General features: G+C 40.4%; 1 protein-coding gene across 1 annotated transcript; it reads right to left on the reverse strand.

Annotated features, from left to right (window-relative positions):
- Window positions 1-13754: 13754 nt before the first annotated feature.
- Window positions 13755-21586, reverse strand: dynlt1 (dynein light chain Tctex-type 1). The gene is made up of 5 exons (NM_001011428.1): window positions 21517-21586; window positions 18168-18209; window positions 17855-17978; window positions 15158-15235; window positions 13755-14509 (listed from the first exon to the last, which is right to left on the reverse strand). Exons 1-5 carry the CDS (start codon window positions 21541-21543, stop codon window positions 14439-14441), a joined length of 342 nt encoding a protein of 113 aa, NP_001011428.1. The 5' UTR covers window positions 21544-21586; the 3' UTR covers window positions 13755-14438.
- Between the last annotated feature and the right edge of the window lie 93 nt (window positions 21587-21679).

Consider the following 21679-nt stretch of genomic DNA (forward strand, 5'->3'; position numbering starts at 1 on the left):
CACCTGTGAGCCAACAGTGAATCCTCCATTTGCTGATCCTTTATTTCTGCATGGACCCTATGGTAGGGGTGGGGCTGGTGACCCCTATAAACGCTACAGTCACTACTTCACTTCCTTATTTGACGTCACATACAGTACTGGTAGTAACGGCTTCCATTTAAATGAATAGTTCAGGGTAATAATGAAACTGGGTAAAATAGACAGACTGCACAAAATAAAAAATGTTTTCATTATAGTTAGTTAGCCAAAAATATAATCTATAAAGGCTGGAGTGGGCAGATGTCTAACTTAATAGCCAGAACACTACTTTCTCCTTTACAGCTCTCTAAGATGTTAGCTGTCAGTAACCAATCAGTGACTCCCTAACAGGTTAGGCAGCTGAAAGCAGGTAGTAGAGTTCTGGCTATTATGTTAGACATCTGCTTACTCCAGCCTTAAAGGAGAAGGAAAGGCAAAGTCACTTGGGGGTGCCAAAATGTTAGGCACCCCCAAGTGACTTAAATCGCATACCTTTTACCCCGGGCTGGTGCTCCTGTTCGGAGAGAACAACACCAGCCCGGGGTACCTGCAGTGCTTCCTTCTTACCACTTTGCGAGCGCGCGCATGCGCAGTAGAGTGAGAAGCCGAACTTTAACAGAGAAGTCAGCTTTTCACTCTACTGCGCATGCGCCTATGTGTTAGTCTTAACATTTTAGCACCCCCAAGTGACTTAGCCTTTCCTTCTCCTTTAATAGATTACATTTTGCCTAATTAACTGTATTAGAAAATTTTTTAATTTAGTTAAAAATTAACTAATTAGTTCCTTTAAAAGCGTATGTGCAATGATTGGCTGTTTCTCCCATCAGTCTTTCTCTAATTCCTTATATAGTGCTGGTGGTGCAGGGCAAATGTGAAGGTGCAGAGGGGATCATTTTAAATTTGACAAGTTCAGGATGCAGGGGTAGGTTGTATTTAGAGCTGGCAGAACATCTGGAGGTGCTTGAACAACTTACTGCTGCTGAGCCAATCATAATTTTGTTTGGGTTGCAGGGGTGCGATCAGGGCAGATGGAACTCTCAGAGCTCGCATAGTTGTACTCATTTGGAGGAGAACTTGATGTTGTAGAGCTTGACAAGTGCTGAGGGTGGGGTTGTGACCAGCGGTAAGGAATCCTTATAACTTTATGTGGTGCACAGGAGAAATGCTGACAAGTACATGCTGCAAGGGGAGGGGGTATGTGTTCAGTGCTGAGGAATCCTTATAACCTCTGGTGGAACAAAGGGGAAAGTCTGACATGTTCAGGGGGGAGGGGGTGTGCTCAGACCTAGGGGAACCTGAGGGTGGAAAGGGAAAGTTCTTACATGTTTTAAAATGTTCTGGCACTTGGGAGGTGGGTTGGTAGGGGGTGTGTGATGAAAGCTGGGAGAACCTTAGGGTGAAAAGGGGGAGTTTTTACATGTTCTGGCCACATGGCAGGGGAGGGGGCTTGTGAACAGTGCTAGGGGAGCCTTATGGTGCAAAGGGGAAGATTTAACAAGTGCAGAGGGGGGTGATGGTGTGATAAGTACTAGGAGAAAGCTTAGAACTTGTACCTGATCCTTAATTGGTCACAGTTTCCTCTGCACTCCCCGTCAGTGTGCATCTTGGGTGCAAAGGAAAAAACTTTATAAGCTTGGGGGGCAAGGGGGGTGATGGTGTGATAAGTACTAGGAGAACCAGAGGATGCAGAAAGTAGTGTTTGCTGGAATCTATGACCTGCAAACAGCATTTGTTCTAGGGATAGAACATATTTAAAAAGGGATTACTGGCAATTATAGGCCAGTATATGGCATTATGAGCAGTAATCAGAATGGCTTTATGAAGGACAGGTCATATCAGACAAATTTGTTTTTTATGATGAGGTTAGTAAGAAGCTAGACAGGTTAGTAAGATGCTAGACAGGGGGGTGCAGTTGATGTGATCTATTTGGATTTTGCCAAAGCATTTGATACTGTTCCCCACAAACGACTGCTTTCTAAACTAAGGTCTATTGGTCTTAGTGAAGTAGTTTGCACTTGGATAGGAAACTGGCTACAGAATCAGGTACAGAGGGTGGTTGTTAATGGCACATTCTCTGCTTGGAGTAAGGTTCTTAATGGCGTCCCTCAGGGTTCTGTACTGGGTCCACTTTTGTTTAACTTGTTTATAAATTACTTATGGGAGGGTATTATAAGTAATGTATCAGTGTTTGCAGATGACACAAAACTCTGCAGCCCAGTCATTTCTATCCAAGATGTGGCATCCTTGCAGCAGGATCTTGACAAACTGGCAATCTGGGCGGCTAAGCGGCAGATGAGATTTAATGTGGATAAAAGTAAGGTCATGCACCTGGAATGTAAAAATATGCAACCCATGCATACCCTTAATGGGACTGCACTAGGCAAATCCATAATGGAGAAGGACCTTGGCTGTAGCAGCTGCTAGGGCAAACAAGGTTTTGAGTTGTTATAAAAGGGGGCATAGATTCATGGGAGGAGGGTATTATTCTTCCCCTTTACAGAGTTGTGTTAGGCCCCCATCTAGAATATGCTGTTCTGTTTTAGTCTCCAGTGTTCAAACAGGACATTACTGAATTAGAGAGGGTTCAGAGAAGGGCAACTAAGCTGGTAAAGGGTATGGAATGTCTCAGTTATGAAGAAAGACTGGCCAAGTTAGGTTTGTTTACACTGGAGAAAAGGCACTTAAAAGGTGATATGATAACTATATATATAACTACAGTGGCTTGCAAAAGTATTCGGCCCCCTTGAACTTTTCCACATTTTGTCACATTACAGCCACAAACATGAATCAATTTTATTGGAATTCCACGTGAAAGACCAATACAAAGTGGTGTACACGTGAGAAGTGGAACGAAAATCATACATGATTTCAAACATTTTTTACAAATAAATAACTGCAAAGTGGGGTGTGCGTAATTATTCAGCCCCCTGAGTCAATACTTTGTAGAACCACCTTTTGCTGCAATTACAGCTGCCAGGCGTTTAGGGTATGTCTCTACAAGCTTTGCACATCTACAGACTGAAATCCCTGCCCATTCTTCTTTGCAAAACAGCTCCAGCTCAGTCAGATTAGATGGACAGCGTTTGTGAACAGCAGTTTTCAGATCTTGCCACAGATTCTCCATTGGATTTAGATCTGGACTTTGACTGGGCCATTCTAACACATGGATATGTTTTGTTTTAAACCATTCCATTGTTGCCCTGGCTTTATGTTTAGGGTCTTTGTCCTGCTGGAAGGCGAACCTCCACCCCAGTCTCAAGTCTTTTGCAGACTCCAAGAGGTTTTCTTCCAAGATTGCCCTGTATTTGGCTCCATCCATCTTCCCATCAACTCTTACCAGCATCCCTGTCCCTGCTGAAGAGAAGCACCCCCAGAGCATGATGCTGCCACCACCATATTTGACAGTGGGGATGGTGTGTTCAGAGTGATGTGCAGTGTTAATTTTCCGCCACACATAGCATTTTGCATTTTGGCCAAAAAGTTCAATTTTGGTCTCATCTGACCAGAGCACCTTCTTCCACATGTTTGCTGTGTCCCCCACATGGCTTGTGGCAAACTGCAAACGGGACTTCTTATGGTTTTCTGTTAACAATGGCTTTCTTCTTGCCACTCTTCCATAAAGGCCAACTTTGTGCAGTGCACGACTAATAGTTGTCCTATGGACAGATTCCGCCACCTGAGCTGAAGATCTCTGCAGCTCCCCCAGAGTCACCATGGGCCTCTTGGCTGCATTTCTGAGCAGCACTCTCCTTGTTCGGCCTGTGAGTTTAGGTGGACGGCCTTGTCTTGGTAGGGTTACAGTTGTGCCATACTTCCATTTCTGAATGATCGGTGGAACAGTGCTCTGTGGGATGTTCAAGGCTTTGGAAATCTTTTTGTAGCCTAAGCCTGCTTTAAATTTCTCAATAACTTTATCCCTGACCTGTCTGGTGTGTTCTTTGGACTTCATGGTGTTGTTGCTCCCAATATTCTCTTAGACAACCTCTGAGGCCGTCACAGAGCAACTGTATTTGTACTGCCATTAGATTACACACAGGTGCACTCTATTTAGTCATTAGCACTCATCAGGCAATGTCTATGGGCAACTGACTGCACTCAGACCAAAGGGGGCTGAATAATTACGCACACCCCACTTTGCAGTTATTTATTTGTAAAAAATGTTTGGAATCATGTACGATTTTCGTTCTCACGTGTACACCACTTTGTATTGGTCTTTCACGTGGAATTCCAATAAAATTGATTCATGTTTGTGGCTGTAATGTGACAAAATGTGGAAAAGTTCAAGGGGGCCGAATACTTTTGCAAGCCACTGTATATAAGGGGATCATATAATAACCTCTCTAATGCTTTATTTACCAGTAGGTCCTTCCAACTGACACAAGGGCACCCACTTCGTTTAAAAGAAAGGAGGTTCTGTTTAAATATTCGGAAAGGATTTTTTTACTGTGAGAGCTGTGAGGTTGTAGAATCCCTCCCTGAGCCAGTTGTACTGACTGATACATTAGATAGCTTCAAGAAGGGGTTGGATGGCTTTTTAGCAAGTGAGGGAATACAGCAGGGATCCCCAACCTTTTATACCCGGGAGCCACATTCAAATGGAAAACGTGTTGGGGAGCAACACAAGCATGAAAAAAGTTCCTGGGGGTGCAAATATAGTGCTATAATTGGCTATTTGGTAGCCCCTGTGTGGACTGGAAGCCAATAGAAGGCTCTGTTTGGTTTTACACTGGGTTTTATGCAACCAAAACTTGCCCCCAAGCCAGAAATTCAAAAATGGGCATCTACTTTGAGGCCCCTGGGAGCAACATCCAAGGGGTTGGAGAGCAACATGTTGCTCACGAACCACTGGTTGGGGATCACTGGAATACAGGGTTATGGGAGATAGCTCTTTGTACAAGTTGATCCAGGGACCGGTCCGACTACCATCTTGGAGTCAGGAAATAATTTTTTCCCCCTCTGCGGCAAATTAGAGAGGCTTCAGATGGGGTTTTTTGCCTTCCTCTTGATCAACTAGCAGTTAGGCAGGTTATATATAGGCATTAAGGCTCAACTTGATGGATGTATGTCTTTTTTCAACCTAACTTACTATGTTACTGATAGGATTGCCACCTTGCAACAGCTAATGGGTTTGGCTGCAGCCTTTCTGCTTTCCCCTTCTGATGTGCTTGTGCCTTTAATATGTGGAAGCAAAACACAGGTCTGCTCAGTACTGACTGGACAGTATAGAGCAGAAAGGGGAGTAGCTGATGGGAAGTTAGATTTTTTTACCGGGAGTCAGCTGGATGACAATCCTAAAAATAAGGTAATGTCCTTGAAAGATTTAAAAGAAATTTTAAAGATGAAGATGCAGTTCAAGTTGTAATTGTTTTATAGATGGATCTCCATTGATCGAAGTATCAATAATCCAAATCTCTTCTAGAATTTTGGTTTAAGCCAAGAGAGACAAGAAGAATTTACTATGTAATCACAACTGGTAGGAATTCTGAAAAAAATTGCATGATGTAATTTAAGGGTGAGCATTGTTGCAAGTGGCAATCCTATACCTAGAACAAATGCTGTTTGCAGGTCATAGATATCTGCAAACACTTCTTTATATTACAGGAGATTGCCACCTAGCAACAGGTAGAGTAGCCCACACCTAAAGTGGTTTTTATGAATGTCCCATATGTCATGGTGTTTAGAATGGTTCTAGAAGAAACCAAGAGGGTACGCTCATTATAACAGCCTTTGTTGTTGTGAGCTGTATGGTCCCAACAAAATAGGCAGCACTCACTCATCTATTCAATTCACCGACAGTTGCACAGTCCCACAGGGTCCCTCCACTCCTGTACATGCAAATAAAAGGGATTATAGGCAGCACTCCGTCATACTTCATAAAAAAGCCTTTATTGTCACAATGCAGGCAGCAGCAACGTTTCGAGCCTAATTGTCTCTTTATCAAGCTTGAGCTGTATGGTATCAATATTAAAATTTTATAGTGAGCAGAAATCAACTAATAATCTTGTGAGATTATCTGGAAGTTATTTATAATGGGTAATCATTCCTCTTAAGGAGTAAGTTCTATGTAAATAAAATAAAAAGTCCTTTAACTAAACACACCAAGGATGGATCAGTGTCTTACATTGCGTCTAATTCAACCACACTGCAGAAATATGTATCAAGGATAATGTCAAACAAAACCAAGGTTCAAAAAAGTGTATACACGTAAGAGAGAGTTCTTCTCCTATAGCCAAGAAAGCTATGCCTAGAAGATGTGCTCATTTAATATTGAGCACTACTCAGGAGAGTTATCAGACACCTTTCATAGGAAGGACAACATACATATATTCATAACGAGAATGGACTAGCCTTTGTAGAGGAGGAACTTCTTACAATTTTTTGTACAAGCAATGTACAAGAAACTGTAAGCAAGATAGTTAAATATTATGGATATATTGAGGCAACTGAGGTGAAAACGTCATGGAGTTTGTAGTAGATAAAAAAACTGCAACCTCCATGAACATTGAGGTAAAAAATCTAACTTCCCTGTTCAGCTACTTCCCTTCCTGCTCTATACTGTCAAATCAGCACTGAGCAGACCTGTGCTTGCTCCCACATATTAAAGACAAACTACACCCCCCAGGTATAAAAGCCCCCTTAATTGGCCTTCATCAACCCCCTTCACCTCTCCCTTCTTGCATAAGTCTATAACTTTAAAAACTGGCACTATAAAAAAACCCAAACAAAAAAACATTTTCTATTCAACGGAAGATGGTGCCCAGGTATGTTGCTGTGCTGCTCTGCTCACACATACATTTTATGGGGTTTTGCACATTTACAGCATTCACACATACAGTACATACACACAACGCACACAACATACACACAACGCGCATTTTACTGTATTGTGTTTTTCCCAGGCCTTCTCCATATCAGCACTCTCCGGGATAGCCCTCCCCTCTCCTCATGGAAGAACCCCTCCCACCAAGTAGGGATGTAGCGAACTGTTCGCCGGCGAACTAATTCGCACGAAAATCGGGTGTTCGCAAGTTTGCAAACTTTTAGCGATGTTCGCAATTTTGGGTTTGCCTTAGCTGCAGCCAAATTTTGGCCTCTCACCCCAGAGCCAGCAGATAAATGGCAGCCAATCAGGCAGCTCTCCCTCCTGGACCACCCCCGGACCACTCCCTTCCATATATAAACCGAAGCCCAGCAGTCATTTTACATTCTGTCTGTGTGTGCTTGATGAGTTAGCATAGGGAGAGAGCTGTGCAGGGGTTTGAGGGACAGTTTAGGTAGCTTTGCTGACTAGTAATCTACTTTCTACTGCTCTGTATGTAGCTGCTTGGGACAGCAGCTTGATCCCCCTCTGGCATCAAGCTGCTGTCCCAGTCTGATGTCCTGTCTTGGATTAAACAGGCAGTTTCTCAGGAGATTGCGGCTACATGCTCTAGAAGTCTGCCACGATCGGAGAGGAGATTCTCGGCATGGATTCTTCGTCGGAGGAAGAATCTGAGGAGACGATCGACCGGCATTCGATGATGCCATGGTTCCTCCTTTAATCAGAACTGTCAGACGTACAATAGATTTAGTAGAGGACAGTCAACAGGCCTCCTCTACCTTCCTTTCAGGATCCAAGAAGAGGGCACAGACCTTTCCCTTGCATCAGAAAGTGAACAACCTCATTAAAGGAGAGTGGGAGGAGACATGTAGAAAGTTAAAGGCTCAGTCCAAATTCTCCAAGCTGTATCCATTTAAGCAGGAAGAGGTGAAAGATTTATGTTCCATTCCATCAGTGGATGCCCCGGTTGTTCATTTAGCAAAAATACCTTACTACCATTAGAGGACGTGGCCACTCTAAAAGATCCCATGGTTAGGAGAATTGATTTAGAGGTGAAAAAGGCATTTGTGGTTGCAGGTGAAATGGCCAAACCAGCTATAACTTGCATTTCAGTGGCCAAGGCCATGGAGATCTGGCTGGAAAATCTGGAGTCAGCCATCAGAGAGGGGCAGGAGATGCCAGACATCTTAGAAAGCTTTTCCGAGCTAAGGATGGGAGCCTCCTTCCTTCTCAATGCTTCTATGGATATCACCCAGTTAGCCTCTAGATCCCTTACGCTTTCAGTAGTGGCAAGACTTTATGGCTTAGTTCCTGGGAAGCAGATATAACCTCTAAAACAGCTTTATGTTCTCTACCATTCCAAGGACAGGTGCTCTTCTGGAAGAAATGAGAAGAACTCATTTCCAAAGCTTCTGGGGAGAAGAATCAGTTTCTGCCACAGAAGAAGCATAAACAGCAGAAGAAAAAGTTCTTTTGTAGAATCCCATACAAATCGAAGCCTTCCCTTTCAAGAATAGGAAGGATACAAAGAAGGGGGTTGTGGGAACACTCCAAGGCTAAATAGAGTATACAGATACAATGGAAGCAACTGATCTGGCCAAATTAACTACAAGCATACAAGAGGGGGGATTGATTAATGCACATTCCCTGGTTCCCTGTTTAAGTAAATTATCTATGCTACTGCATGTATTTACAAAATATATTTACTTATGAAACAGGGGACCATGGAATGTGCATTGATCAATCTCCCTCTTGTATGCTTGTAGTTCATTTGGCCAGATCAGTTGCAATTCCATTGTATTTGTATACTCTATTTAGCCTTGGAGTGCTCCCACAACCCCCTTCTGTGTATCTATGTATTTTAGCTGAGTTATTCTGCAGGAAGAATGGCCAAACTTCCATGTTGGTGCAGCACCCCCACACCCGTCCCTGTAATGGTGGTCTTATGCCTTAAAAAAAATGGGTGTTGGTTAATGGGCAGTCTTCTCCTTTACAAGCCGCAAGCGGGGGAGGATTAAGCCTGTAGAACCAAGCTGTGGTCCTGGCAATCTCTCTCTATAAAAACTGAAGGCATGGGGGTGGACTAAGCCCTTTGACTCAAACCAGCCCCCAGGTCAAGAATGGCAACAGTGCACGGGAGTGCCAGCCTTTGAAAAATATGACCAGAGGTAAATAGATAAAACCACCATACGGGATTTACAGTACCTTGACTTGATATGGTTGCTTACCAATCTTATGATCATAATTTTGTAACTAAAAACCCGTTTTTTGTAAATACATGCAGTAGCATAGATAATTTACTTATAAAACAGGGGACCAGGAAATGTGCATTGATCAATCCCCCTCTTATAAGAATAGGAAGGAAGCAGCAAAACCAGATAACTGGTCAGGAGGTCATAATGGCTCCTTTCGTCACTTCAGTTCCAAATCAGCTGCTTCTTCTTCAGCCTCCCACAAGCCCTTCTGAAGAGAGGGGTACCCAGGGGCCAAAGGAAGCGGGGAAGGTTGCATCATTTTCTGGCCGCCTGGGCAAAATCCATAGAAGATCAGATGTGGGACCTGGACATCGTGAGAAGGGGATACAGGCTAGAGTTCCAGTATTGTACTGCCCCCTCAAACTTTTGGGTTATGAGGTTATGCCTTTAACAAATGTTGTCTCAGAATGTAATCGTACCAATCCCCATCCGAGAACAGGGAAAAGGAAAATCTTCCCATTTTTTTCTGCTATGGAAACCTTCAGGGTCATGGGTCCAATTTTGAACCTCAAAACAGTAAACAAATTCCTTTGCGTTCAACACTTCACGATGGAAAGTCAGCCTTTCACTCTACTGCGCATGCGCCGACCGCTGGCATTTGCCGGAAAAGGAAGCAGGAAGCGCCCACTACAGGTACCCTGGCTGGTGCCATTTTCTTCTAACAGGGGCACAAGGGGGGTACAAGGTAGGCGATTTAAGTCACTTGGGGGTGGCCTAACATTTTGGCACCCCCAAGTGACTTTGCCTTTCATTCTCCTTTAAGTGGAGAGAGGTTCAGGAGGATAGTCTTCCTGTGTCAGTGGCTGAACTCCTAGAGTTTCTGCAGAAAGGGCTGGACAGTGGGCTTAAAGTCAGACCTTTAAAAACACAGGCCTCAGCTATCTCAGCCTTTTTGGGGTTTGTTGGGCTATACATCCATTGGTAGTTAAGCAGCTATGTGGATGCTACCAGCCAGATGGCCTTCATGCCCGGAGTGGGACCTTCCATTGGTTCTAGACTTCATCTCAACAGAACCATTTGAGACGTTTCGACCTGGTATTTAACCTTGAAAATGGTCTTTCTAGTCACAGTACCTTCAAACCCAAGGTGGTCACAGATTTTCACGTCTAAGATGAATTGACTCTTCTCTGGAGAATTCTCAGGACAGCAAAGATAATCCTCTACATCTTCTGGATGTTGGAAGAGCAGTTAAAGCTTATTGTCAAGCTACACAGGACTTCAGGAAAGCTGACAGACTACCTGTACTGACAGGGGGCAAAAAAAAAAAAAGGCGAAGGGGCTTCCAAATCTACCATCTCCAGATGGATTAAAGGGGTTATTTTAAAGCCTTACTCTTCCAGAGGTCTACCAGCTCCTAGGGCAATGGCTCACTCACACCCGGGGTCAAGTGACTTCTTGGGCAGCAGATGTAGGTACTCCATTGGAAGTGATATGCAGAATGGCTTCTAGGGCATCTCCAAATACCTTCATTTCTCACTATCGGTTGGACGTATCTTCAGCCAACTATGAGCACCATGGTCGTAATGTTTTTTCTACCATTACATATGCTCATTAAATAGTGCTGTATAGCATTTTATTGGCGTCATTCTTGTCCCACCCAACATTTGAGAAGCTTGCTATATCAGTTCTGATATGGAGAGGGCCAGGGAAAATTGTTTCATACTTACTGTGATTTTCCTTTCCTGGTACCTCTCCATATCAGCAGATTCCCTCCCTGGATAACCATCTAACTTACGCTTTTTATGAGACGCGGGTGGGTGGTACTGATGATAATTTATTTGCTTGGTGGGAGGGGTTCTTCTATGAGGAGAGGGAAAGGCTATCCCGGAGAGTGCCGATATGGAGAGGTACCAGGAAAGGTACAATTTTCCCTTATTTTGCCTGAGGAAAGTAATGGTGCTCATTATTGGAAAACAATAATGTGTTTGAGTTTCACTTGAAACTGGGTGACATAGAAAACAATGATGAGATTTACTTCCCATTGAAAATGTGTGAAATACAAAACAATGATGGGATTAACTTCGCCTTGAAAGTAGGTGAAATAGAAAACAAGAAAATGTGTCAAAGACAGGCTGTCACTATTCTATGCCTCCACAGGACTCAATGGTTCTCGCCAGCTTAAACCTGGCATACTTTTTGTCAGTCAAAAAAGTCACAAAGTTTCATAAATCTCGAATGTTTCGAGAAAATACTCAAATTTTTCGAAAAGAAAAACAAAACAATCTTATAATGCCAAAAAACACATGCGCAAATCTAAAAAAAAAAAAAAAAAATTGAAACTTCCTCAAAAAAACCTTAGTAAATGGGCCCCTTATTTACCCATTCTGAATTCGGAAGAATGTGTACTTTTCAAAAATACACGGTTTTCTAGGGCAAACTTACGGTTACAGGATTTTTTGGCTTTGAAATCTTAAGTATGCTAATTTCTGTTTTAGTGCTTTAAAATGCGGTACTACTGAGTTTTTGATCTATATATGTCATAAATCTTCATAAAACCATGGTATTGGCATGTTCAAGAGACTTTCCAATTCAGTTGTATTTTCATGTATAAAATAATGCTTGATATATCTGCATACTTTCAGGGCCAAAAATTCTAAGTGAGTTTACGCTTAAAAAACCAAACATTTTTGGAAAGAACAGATTCTGACGTCCAAAATGAGTACATATGCCTTTATACTCCAAACAGAACACAGGAGCAACTTGCTTATCAGTAGTCAGTGAGAAAGTGGATAGCTGAAGTTATTTCAGAGCTTACTGTAGGCAAACTGGCCAGTAAAAATCATGCTTGAAGTTATTAATATGGAAGAAACACAAAAATATAGGACAGCCTGTATTTTTTCCCCAGAAATGTTGGCAACGCTAAGGCAGTCCATTTATTTATAGCCTTGGCAGGAGGTGGATGAAAGCACAAATAGAAACAGCAACTTGTTCTCCCCCTTCCCCTAAGCCCCAAGGAGAACACCACCCCCCTCTCCGAAATCCTAACCATCTTAAACCTGTCATAAAAATGCAGAGGTGCACTGTGGAGTTCACAAGTGCCATCTTCTGCTTCTGACAGTTTGTCAACATGGAGCCTGTAGGAGCATGCATAGTTGAAGCTAGGTCCAGAAGCAGCTTCAACTGCACATTCGCCTGCTGGCTCCGGGTAAGTGTAGTGAATGAAGAGGGACCCAAACAGGTAGAAGTAGAAGACAGATTCACTAGTAGGAACACTTTTCATTGGAATATACTGTACAGAGAGGCAACAGGGAGGGGGTCCAGTTGAAGGGAGCTTGGGTTTGGAGGGGTGTAGTTCTTTCTTCTTTAAGGAATCAGTGTTTGCTCTGATATAAAAAATATGTTTAAAACAGTATTTCATAACACTGTGATACAAATGCGGTTATAGTCAGCAACAGCACTGCTGCTCTGACAAACATACATTGAAAATGTTAGCTACTTTCATAACTGAATTGCATAAAAATGCAGGGATAGCTAGAATTAACATCTGCCTGGTGGAGGAGTTATTTCCAGGGCTCCCTTGCGTGTTGTCCCTTTACTGCATCTGATCTGCACAGATGAATTTCGCACTAATGATATTCAACAGAAACTGAACCATTTAATAAGACATAGAATTTGAAAAAAAAAAACAGGCACTGCAACTTGCCTTTTGACATGGAGGCTAATATGCACTGGAATTTTGGGAGGGAAAAAGAAACTTGCCAATTTGTTTTGCAACTTGCCCATTCTTTTGTAATGAGATCTACTGTTTTCACACGAACACTAAAGTCTTTTTTTTTTTTTTTTAGAAGAGTGCAACCTTTACATTTTGGTAGCAATCAGAGAAGCTAGGCAACGGACCATGAGCCACAGTACAATTTTTGCCTATTTTTCTGAGGAAATTATTACATATATTCAAAAACAAAAAGGTTTTTAGTAACCCGTTTATAATCATAAAATTGCCTACAAACTTCCATTTTTAAAAAAAAAAGTTTAACCAAAGATAATTAACATGATATGGCAGCTTGGTATTTTTATGAACAATTTTTAAAAGTGTTTGTATATATCAAACTGTATCAAACAGATTACCAGCTAACTCTGCTAATCCTACAGCAGAGAGAATTTGCTGCTTGTTGTTTAAGGTCACAAAGTAAAAGATCACATAAATTACAAAATGCACATTTCTCCGACAGCTAGCACAACAAAATTAAACTAAAACAAAGACGGCTTAATTGATCAGTTTTTGATTATGTTACACTGTATGCAGCCCACACACAACCTATTTCTAGGGTTCTCCCACAAGGGCATTTGGTCCTGCTTTGTGTTTTAACAAAGCTTTCATTTTTTTTCTCACAAGAGAACACAAGAGTAAATACAGCCCATACTTTTCAGTCACACTGTACTCATTGTGGTGCAGGCAAGTGCCTAACTCAGGTGGAACAAGTTGCCTTCCATCTTTGCTTTATGTTTACCTGCACCACAATGCGTACAGACTAATAGGAAATCCAGGTCTGCATTTTCTTCTGCGTTCTCCTGTGCTGAAGCACATTAAAGATCCAACACAGTAAAAGCCCCAATTGCTGACCCTTGCCTATTTCAATATTAAACAAAATTACTGGGTTATAATTATAGAAACCAACTATTCATTAAGAATGTAAAAATAAAAATGTCTAGTACAAGCTGGATTTTTCAAGTCTGGCAAAATTTATTTTCTCCTTGGGTACAACACACCTCCCAATGCACAGTGAAACTGCCTAAAATAGCCTGAAACCTTTGATGCTTTTCTTGCCATGCATTTATTTTTTTAACAACATAAATACAAGTCTTTGCATTAGGTCATTCTAAAAAAAACCCATCCATGCTGTTAACACAAGTTATTAGTGAAATTGTGATATTAAGACAGTGCACACATGAAAAGTGATGCAAAAAAAATTAACAAGTTGAGACACAAATGACAGACTAGTCCTAAAAAATATATCTGCCATATTAATTTGTTTGTTTTTACACAGTGACAAAAAACAGGAAGAAAAATGGTGGATGCCAGGTAGAACCAATGACACAGTGGAAATTACACTGTAAAAATATAAAGCATGTATTCAATAATTTAGTATTAGCTAAGGTAACAAATGTAACAATTATTGTATTTGATGAACAAGATCAGGCAATTTGTTGTGGCACTTGATAGTAGCTTGTAGCACCTTAAATAAGATAATGCAGAAGATTTTAGATTTGGTTTAGTACTAATGGTTATAATGCTGAATAGCCAAAAAAAATAGCATTCTTTCAGATGAAAAAATAAGAATTTTCTTTAACTCAAAAAGGTGTTGTCAGAGTATGAATTTATAAAAAAACAATCAGGAATTGAAAAATTATATTGCAAGTCCAAAGGCACTGACAATACAGTACATAGTCTTGTTCTCCCATCTCACGGTACAGCTTCCTGCACAGGAAATACAAAGACGACTACATGTTATGAAATGGTTAAGTCAAATCAAACAGCCAGTTATCGTTAACAGACTTCTTCCCTGACCTAAATTAAAAAAAGACACTGAATAATATTGTTGCAAAACAATGTAAATCTGTCTATAATCAAGACAGTACTATTACATTTTTATATGAAAAAAAAGTTTAAAAGTTCTTGTTTTGGTAGCATGGCAAGTAATGCAATGAAATATTTGCATTGGATTTTTTTTTTTAAAGTATCTCAGTGTAACAGTTGGCACCATGTTTTATTTAACTTGAAAACATCTCTTATTGGGAAAAATGCAATTTGCTTTGCTTAATAAAAAGCACCTACTTACATGTTGTGCATGTGGCTTAAAGAAGGCTTTATCTAAATATAACACACTCAAATTGTGCATTTTTTTTTTTTATTATGGCTGTATTATAACTCAGCTATAATATAGTTCAGTGTAAAAATAAAACTAGGTAAACTAGATAGACTGCGCAAAATAAACAATGTTTTCAATATAGTTAGTCAAAAATGTAACCTTATATATAGATAAGATATAGATATACCCAAAACATAAACAATTTACTTATAAGTCACATTTTCTGTTTAGGAAAACAAAAAAAAACAAAACCTTACCATCCGTTGCATTATCCCAGAAGCAAGAGCTTGCTGTATGAAGTCCTGCACCATTCTTTTGCATAATTACACAGGTCACTGAATAAATATATATTATGGTATTATTTATATTATTTAACTTTCATATTAAATATTATCTATACTATAAACAATTAAAATACAAATGTGATGTTACTGTAAAACTATGGTTTTTGTTACACAGAATATAGTTTTTTGTTTAGAATGCTTGGTTGTGCCACTAAATGCAAGACTACTCAGAGATTTGAGTGATTATTTTTTAATCTGATTTGAAACCGGATCAAAAAATTTTGCGTGCATCAATAAAATGACGCATGCGTCAAAATAAATAAATATATGACGCACGGCAAAAAAATTTGTTGCATGTCATTTCATATTTAGCATATTTTCTGGTGAAACGGGACAGAGTTGCTCATCGCTACCGATATATGCTCTTATAACTAGTTATGAGCAAAATTTTGGCGAGGTTTTGAAAAAAAAAAAGTTGCGCATTAAAAAAATTACACCATTGACTTCAATGTGGGATTTTTTGCCATTTTGCAAATTTTTTAGAGATGCAAAACAGGACAGATTTGCACATCACTACTTACAACATATATGCAGGAGGCAGAATGCTAAGGGGCTGATTTACTTACCCACGAACGGGTCGAATGGAGTCCGATTGCGTTTTTTTCGTAATGATCGGTACTTTGCGATTTTTTCGTATGTTTTGCGATTTTTTCGGATTCTTTACGAATTTTTCGGATCCAATACGATTTTTGCGTAAAAACGCGAGTTTTCCTATCCATTACGAAAGTTGCGTAAAAAGTTGCGCATTTTGCGTAGCGTTAAAACTTACGCGAAAAGTTGCGCATTTTTCGTAGCGTTAAGTTTTAACGCTACGAAAAATGCGCAACTTTTCGCGTAAGTTTTAACGCTACGCAAAATGCGCAACTTTTTACGCAACTTTCGTAATGGATACGAAAAACTCGCGTTTTTACGCAAAAATCGTATTGGATCCGAAAAATTCGTACAGAATCCGAAAAAATCGCAAAACATACGAAAAAGTCGCAAAATATTCGTTTTCAAGTCGGAACGTTTCCAATTCGGGTCGGATTCGTGGGTTAGTAAATCAGCCCCTAAGTGTCAGCCAGGCAAATTTTTGGCACTATTAACTTCTTCACTTTGTAAAAATAGTATTAATCTGGGTCAGCCTATTATTGGAAAAATCTATCATATTTCTGCTTTAGAGATGCCAGCTGTTAAAAATCATATGTATTATTATATTTGTGGGGTATTCACCTTCCACCATTTGGTAATCCTATGCATTTCAGACTGTAAGCTCTAGTAAGCAGAGCTCTTTTTTCATTGTTCAGCACTGAGGAATGTTAAAGGGGACATATACCATAATTTTTTAGAGTGCATTAATGGATGTTTTGTATTGTAAAATAGAAGGAATTGGCTTTTTTTGGTACATTTTGAGTGAAACTTTCATGGAACTGGCCAAAAACTGCTTGTTTGTTGTGTCTGTGCACAGAGCCGAACATTCCTTTAAGAAGCGCAGGGGCAGCTGTCAGAAGTTACAAACGGCTCTCGGGAAGCAGGACAGAGCAGCTCTCAGGGGGGAGAAGGAGGCTCTCGGGGAAACAAAACAGAAAGACTCTGGTGGGGGGGGGGGGAGAAGGACAAAACGGCTCTCAGGGAAAGGAGGACACAATCAGCTGAGGGGGATGCAGGCAGGGGGACAAACTTCTTTTATTTATGTAAAAAAAAAAAGGTTAATAGTTTGCAGGGAGTTTTATCACAACTGCACAATTTATTGCCATCAGCTGTGATATAAAGGGCCCTCCAGCAGGCCCCCATGAATAAACTTTTCTATAAAGAAAGTTATTATTTACCAGCTGGAGTGCCATCCAACTTACATGCTTTGGTGTTATTCTCATTGAAAAAAGGCCTGTCCTAATTGTCAGTGAAGCATAACTAATATAGGGGCGGGACATTGGCTGCTTCTCCTGTTCTGACTGTCACTCAGAAGTATGATCACTTCCTGAGGCAGAATGAGAGGACACGCCCAGTCCTTATTTCAGCTTAGACACAGAGGAGAAAGGATCTCTCTGCAGCTTTAGTATAATTACATTTTTAACAGGTAAAGTATTTTTAAAACCTTCTTTTATAGAAGCACTATACATTTTAGAGAAAGGGGAATATATTAACAAAAAATGAGTATGATGCAATATGTCTCCTTTAAAGAATTAAAAATATGTGGTAATAAAAACCACATCAAACAGTTTTCAAAAACCTGTGATTATTTAACTTTGTATATAAGAAAATTTAACTTAGTTTGATAGTTTTAAGTACAAAGACATATTTACCAAGGGAAAAATTCAAAAAATATATGATGTTTTCATATGTGCAGCCACTATATTTTTAATTTATTTTTTTTCCCTCAGGGGAACCAAATTAAGTCCATTGATCAGCTAGGGAAACTAAGAATATGTCTAGCCCCATGTCAAATTTTAAAAAAATGAAATTTGTTTGCGCTTTTAAAAAAAACGATCTCAGTGCAGAATTCTGCTGGAGTAGCACTATTAACAGATGCGTTTTGAAAAAAAATATTTTTCCCATGACAGTATTCCTTTAAGGAAAATTCATCTATCAATGCTTTTGTGCATTTGACACACCACTGAAGAAATTACTTACCTATGTATTTGAACGGCTTGCCCAACTTTGTAAGCTGACTGAGTGTCTGTTCTACCACATTAGTAGTCCACTGGTTCACTTTGTTGTGCTGGTAAGCATTACCACCGATGGCACTTTCAATTGACTTAGAATAAGAAAAGTGGTAAAAAAATTAAAAACCAATGAAATATAACCTTACCATGATTAAGCAAGTAGTATAAAAAAACATTTTATGAACAATTTATATTATATATATATATACACACACACACACACACACACACACACACACACACGTGTTAAACATAAATGCTGTTTAAGGAGTTGCTCTTACCTCTTTAATGATGTTGCTTATTTCATCCACTACAAATGAAGACTGGAATCAAGAGTACCAACATAAAAAAATTAGATACAAATAACATACATATGTTATGTTATTAAAGGCCCTGTATAGAAAATATTTAGACCATTGACCAGTTCTCTCATTTTACAGAACAGATCCAATACTAAAATGTAGCTCTTTGAAATATTGTTTCAAAGCACTGAAAGCCAAAATTAGTATGCAATGCTGTTTCATTAGCTCCCCTGAGTAAGGGAGAATGACCATGGTTTAACTGCTTACCGCTTACCGTATATACTCGAGTATAAGCCGATCCGAGTATAAGCCGAGGTACCTAATTTTACCTAAGGAAACTGGAAAAACGTATTGACTCAAGTATAAGCCTAGGGTGGGAAATGCAGCCGCTACTGCTAAGTTTCAATAATCAAATTATTTATTAAAAGGACACTAACAAATGCTTACATGACTACCATATTAATAAACACAAGGTATGGGGTGGAAAATGAGGCGCATCCAACATAAGATAACCATATGCAAGGTTGTACAGGTTAATATCTCATTTAATTTTACATACATATTGAAATTGTGATGTGTAAATTTGTTATTTAATTCTTATATAGTTCAGTACTTTTTGGGGTGAGTGATGTAGAATCACAAGTTTAAGAAAGATAAGATCATGTGTACTAGGAAACAGTAAATATTTCTGACTCTTATCTCATCCAGTCTCTTCTGCAAACCACTCTCTGGTTGCTAAGGTAAACAAGGCCCTAGCAACCAGATATGGACCTTAAATTGCAAGCTTCTCCAGGGCAGGGACTGATGTGATATAAATAACAGTAAATAAATAAAACATAAGAGCATTCCCTTACTATGTGCAGGGCAGGATGCAATCTGCCACGTTTTCTGCAATGGAGCACAAAAGGCCCATTTTCCCTGATTAGGCAGCAGGGACAGGCAAAGGCAGGCACTTAGGTCCCCCGGACTTGTGTATTGGAATGCATTTAGGGAAAATTGGTGGTGCTCTTTGCACTTCTGGCTAGATTTTACTCTGGCTTGTTCAGAAGATTTGCAAAACCTGAATGCATCCGTTTCTTCTTCAAAGTGTGGCATATCCCATGTGGCAAAGTGTGGCATATCCCATGTGGCAAAGTGTGGCATATCCCATGTGGCAAAGTGTGGCATATCCCATGTGGCAAAGTGTGGCATATCCCATGTGGCAAAGTGTGGCATATCCCATGTGGCAAAGTGTGGCATATCCCATGTGGCAAAGTGTGGCATATCCCATGTGGCAAAATGTGGCATATCCCATGTGGCAAAGTGTGGCATATCCCATGTGGCAAAGTGTGGCATATCCCATGTGGCAAAGTGTGGCATATCCCATGTGGCAAAGTGTGGCATATCCCATGTGGCAAAGTGTGGCATATCCCATGTGGCAAAGTGTGGCATATCCCATGTGGCAAAGTGTGGCATATCCCATGTGGCAAAGTGTGGCATATCCCATGTGGCAAAGTGTGGCATATCCCATGTGGCAAAGTGTGGCATGTCCCATGTGGCAAAGTGTGGCATGTCCCATGTGGCAAAGTGTGGCATATCCCATGTTGCGACGCGCGCACCCCCCCCCCTTGTTTTAAAAATGGCTACCAGATGTTAAGAACTGTATTTTATGAAACTGAGTGCAGCAATTTCATTAGTTGCATTTCACAGTTCATTTCCTCAGAATATATTGGATATAAAATCTGCTTTGTTCTCCAAACAAATTACAAGGCAAGTAGCACTGTCAGATTACTTCTGTCCTACCGGCGCTTCCGTGTCCTACCCCTAACTCTAGCAAAGGTATATGAGCCCTAATATCCACAGATATAACTTTGTTTACATTTTATGATGTTATGTGAACCATCATGTTATCATGAGTGTGCTTTGGGTTCAGTGTTGACTTTTTTTTATTGGCATAGCAACTCTGAATTCTCAGTGCATATTAGTTTATTGGATTGACTGTCACTGTGAGAAATGCTATTATAATATAACATAACATAATCTTGTGAGATACCATGAAACCATGACCTTTAATGAAAAACTTAAATCAGTTCAATCAACTTAGTCCTACCAGCACATCCGTGTCCTACCGGGCGAATCCCATGACCGGGGGGGGGGGGGGGGGGGTGCGCGTTGCGACATGGGATGCGCCGGTAGGACACGGATGCGCCAGGAGGACAGAAGTAATTGACTCTAGTATAAGCCGAGGATTCCTTTTTTAAGCACATTTTGAGTGCTGGAAAACTCTGCTTATACAGTAGTTATACGGTAGTATTTACGGTAGTTGCACATTAGTGAGCTGAACCATACATGCAAAATTATTCAAACTAAAGACAATTCAGAGAATTCTACTTTAATCTTAAAGGACATGTAAACCCCACACACAAAAACTGAATCAGTGAACAGCCTCTTTGAAATCTTTAAAACCTTGGTAGTCAAAGGTTAATAGTAAGGCTGCAGCATCTCCTTAATATTATATATATATATATTTATGATGCAGTGTAAAAAGTGAAGTGAAGCATTACCGGTAATGTTGCCCAGGGCAACCAATCAGCAATTAGATTTCAATGGTTGGAAAACAAAAGCATCTGATTGGCTGCTATGAGCAACATCACCGGTAATGTTTTACTTCACTTTTTACACAGCATGATAAATATACCTCTAAGTTTTCCCTTCTCCTCCTCTAACCCACTCAGCCCCCTCCCTGCAGGAGAAAACTTTGCGTGACTTTGGAAAAACAAAGCAACATGTATGCCTTTCCATCACTGATTCACTTTGTTGCAGTTGGAAAGGCATTTTAGGGAGATTAGTCGCCTGTAGTAGTAGAGATTTATTACAGGCAACTAATCTTTGTGTGGCATTAGCCTAAAATTAAAGTAATGAATAGGTAGATTACATTTATTAATCCAGCCTGTTTGTGGACTATGCAAACTCCAACACCCACTGAGGTACACTTCCTTGAATGTAAACATCAGCTGAACTATTTATATTCCTTCTGCATTACCCAGACCTCATTACTGTGACATCCCCTACCCCGCAGCTGCACAGAAGAAAGAAGGAAGGAAGGAAAGAACGGAGAGAGGCGTTTATTCAGCACACAACTCCTGCAGCACTGTAACAAATAACGTCTTTAAGGACTGGCCGATTCTTCAGACACCATAGCAGGCAGCGTGATTATGTGCAATTTTTGCCAGGCCTCAACCTACCTCTCAGGACGATTACATGGACCCTATTACACATCTATGTATTTTAAAGCAGCAAATGTTGCCCACCTACGGCCCTATTACAACAGCTATTTAAACACTTTTACCTCCTCTGCCGTTTGAAATTCATCCATCTTTCCCACTACCAACAACGTCCGCACCAGCAGCCACCCTGCACTTCACAAAAAGCCTACTGTGGCGCATGCGCAATCGTACCAGTGGTAGTTAAGGACGCGAATTGGACGCGGCCAGTATGTGCCCGCCCCAGTA

The sequence above is a fragment of the Xenopus tropicalis genome, chromosome 5 (assembly GCF_000004195.4).
Source record: "Xenopus tropicalis strain Nigerian chromosome 5, UCB_Xtro_10.0, whole genome shotgun sequence".
Lineage (NCBI taxonomy): Eukaryota > Metazoa > Chordata > Amphibia > Anura > Pipidae > Xenopus > Xenopus tropicalis.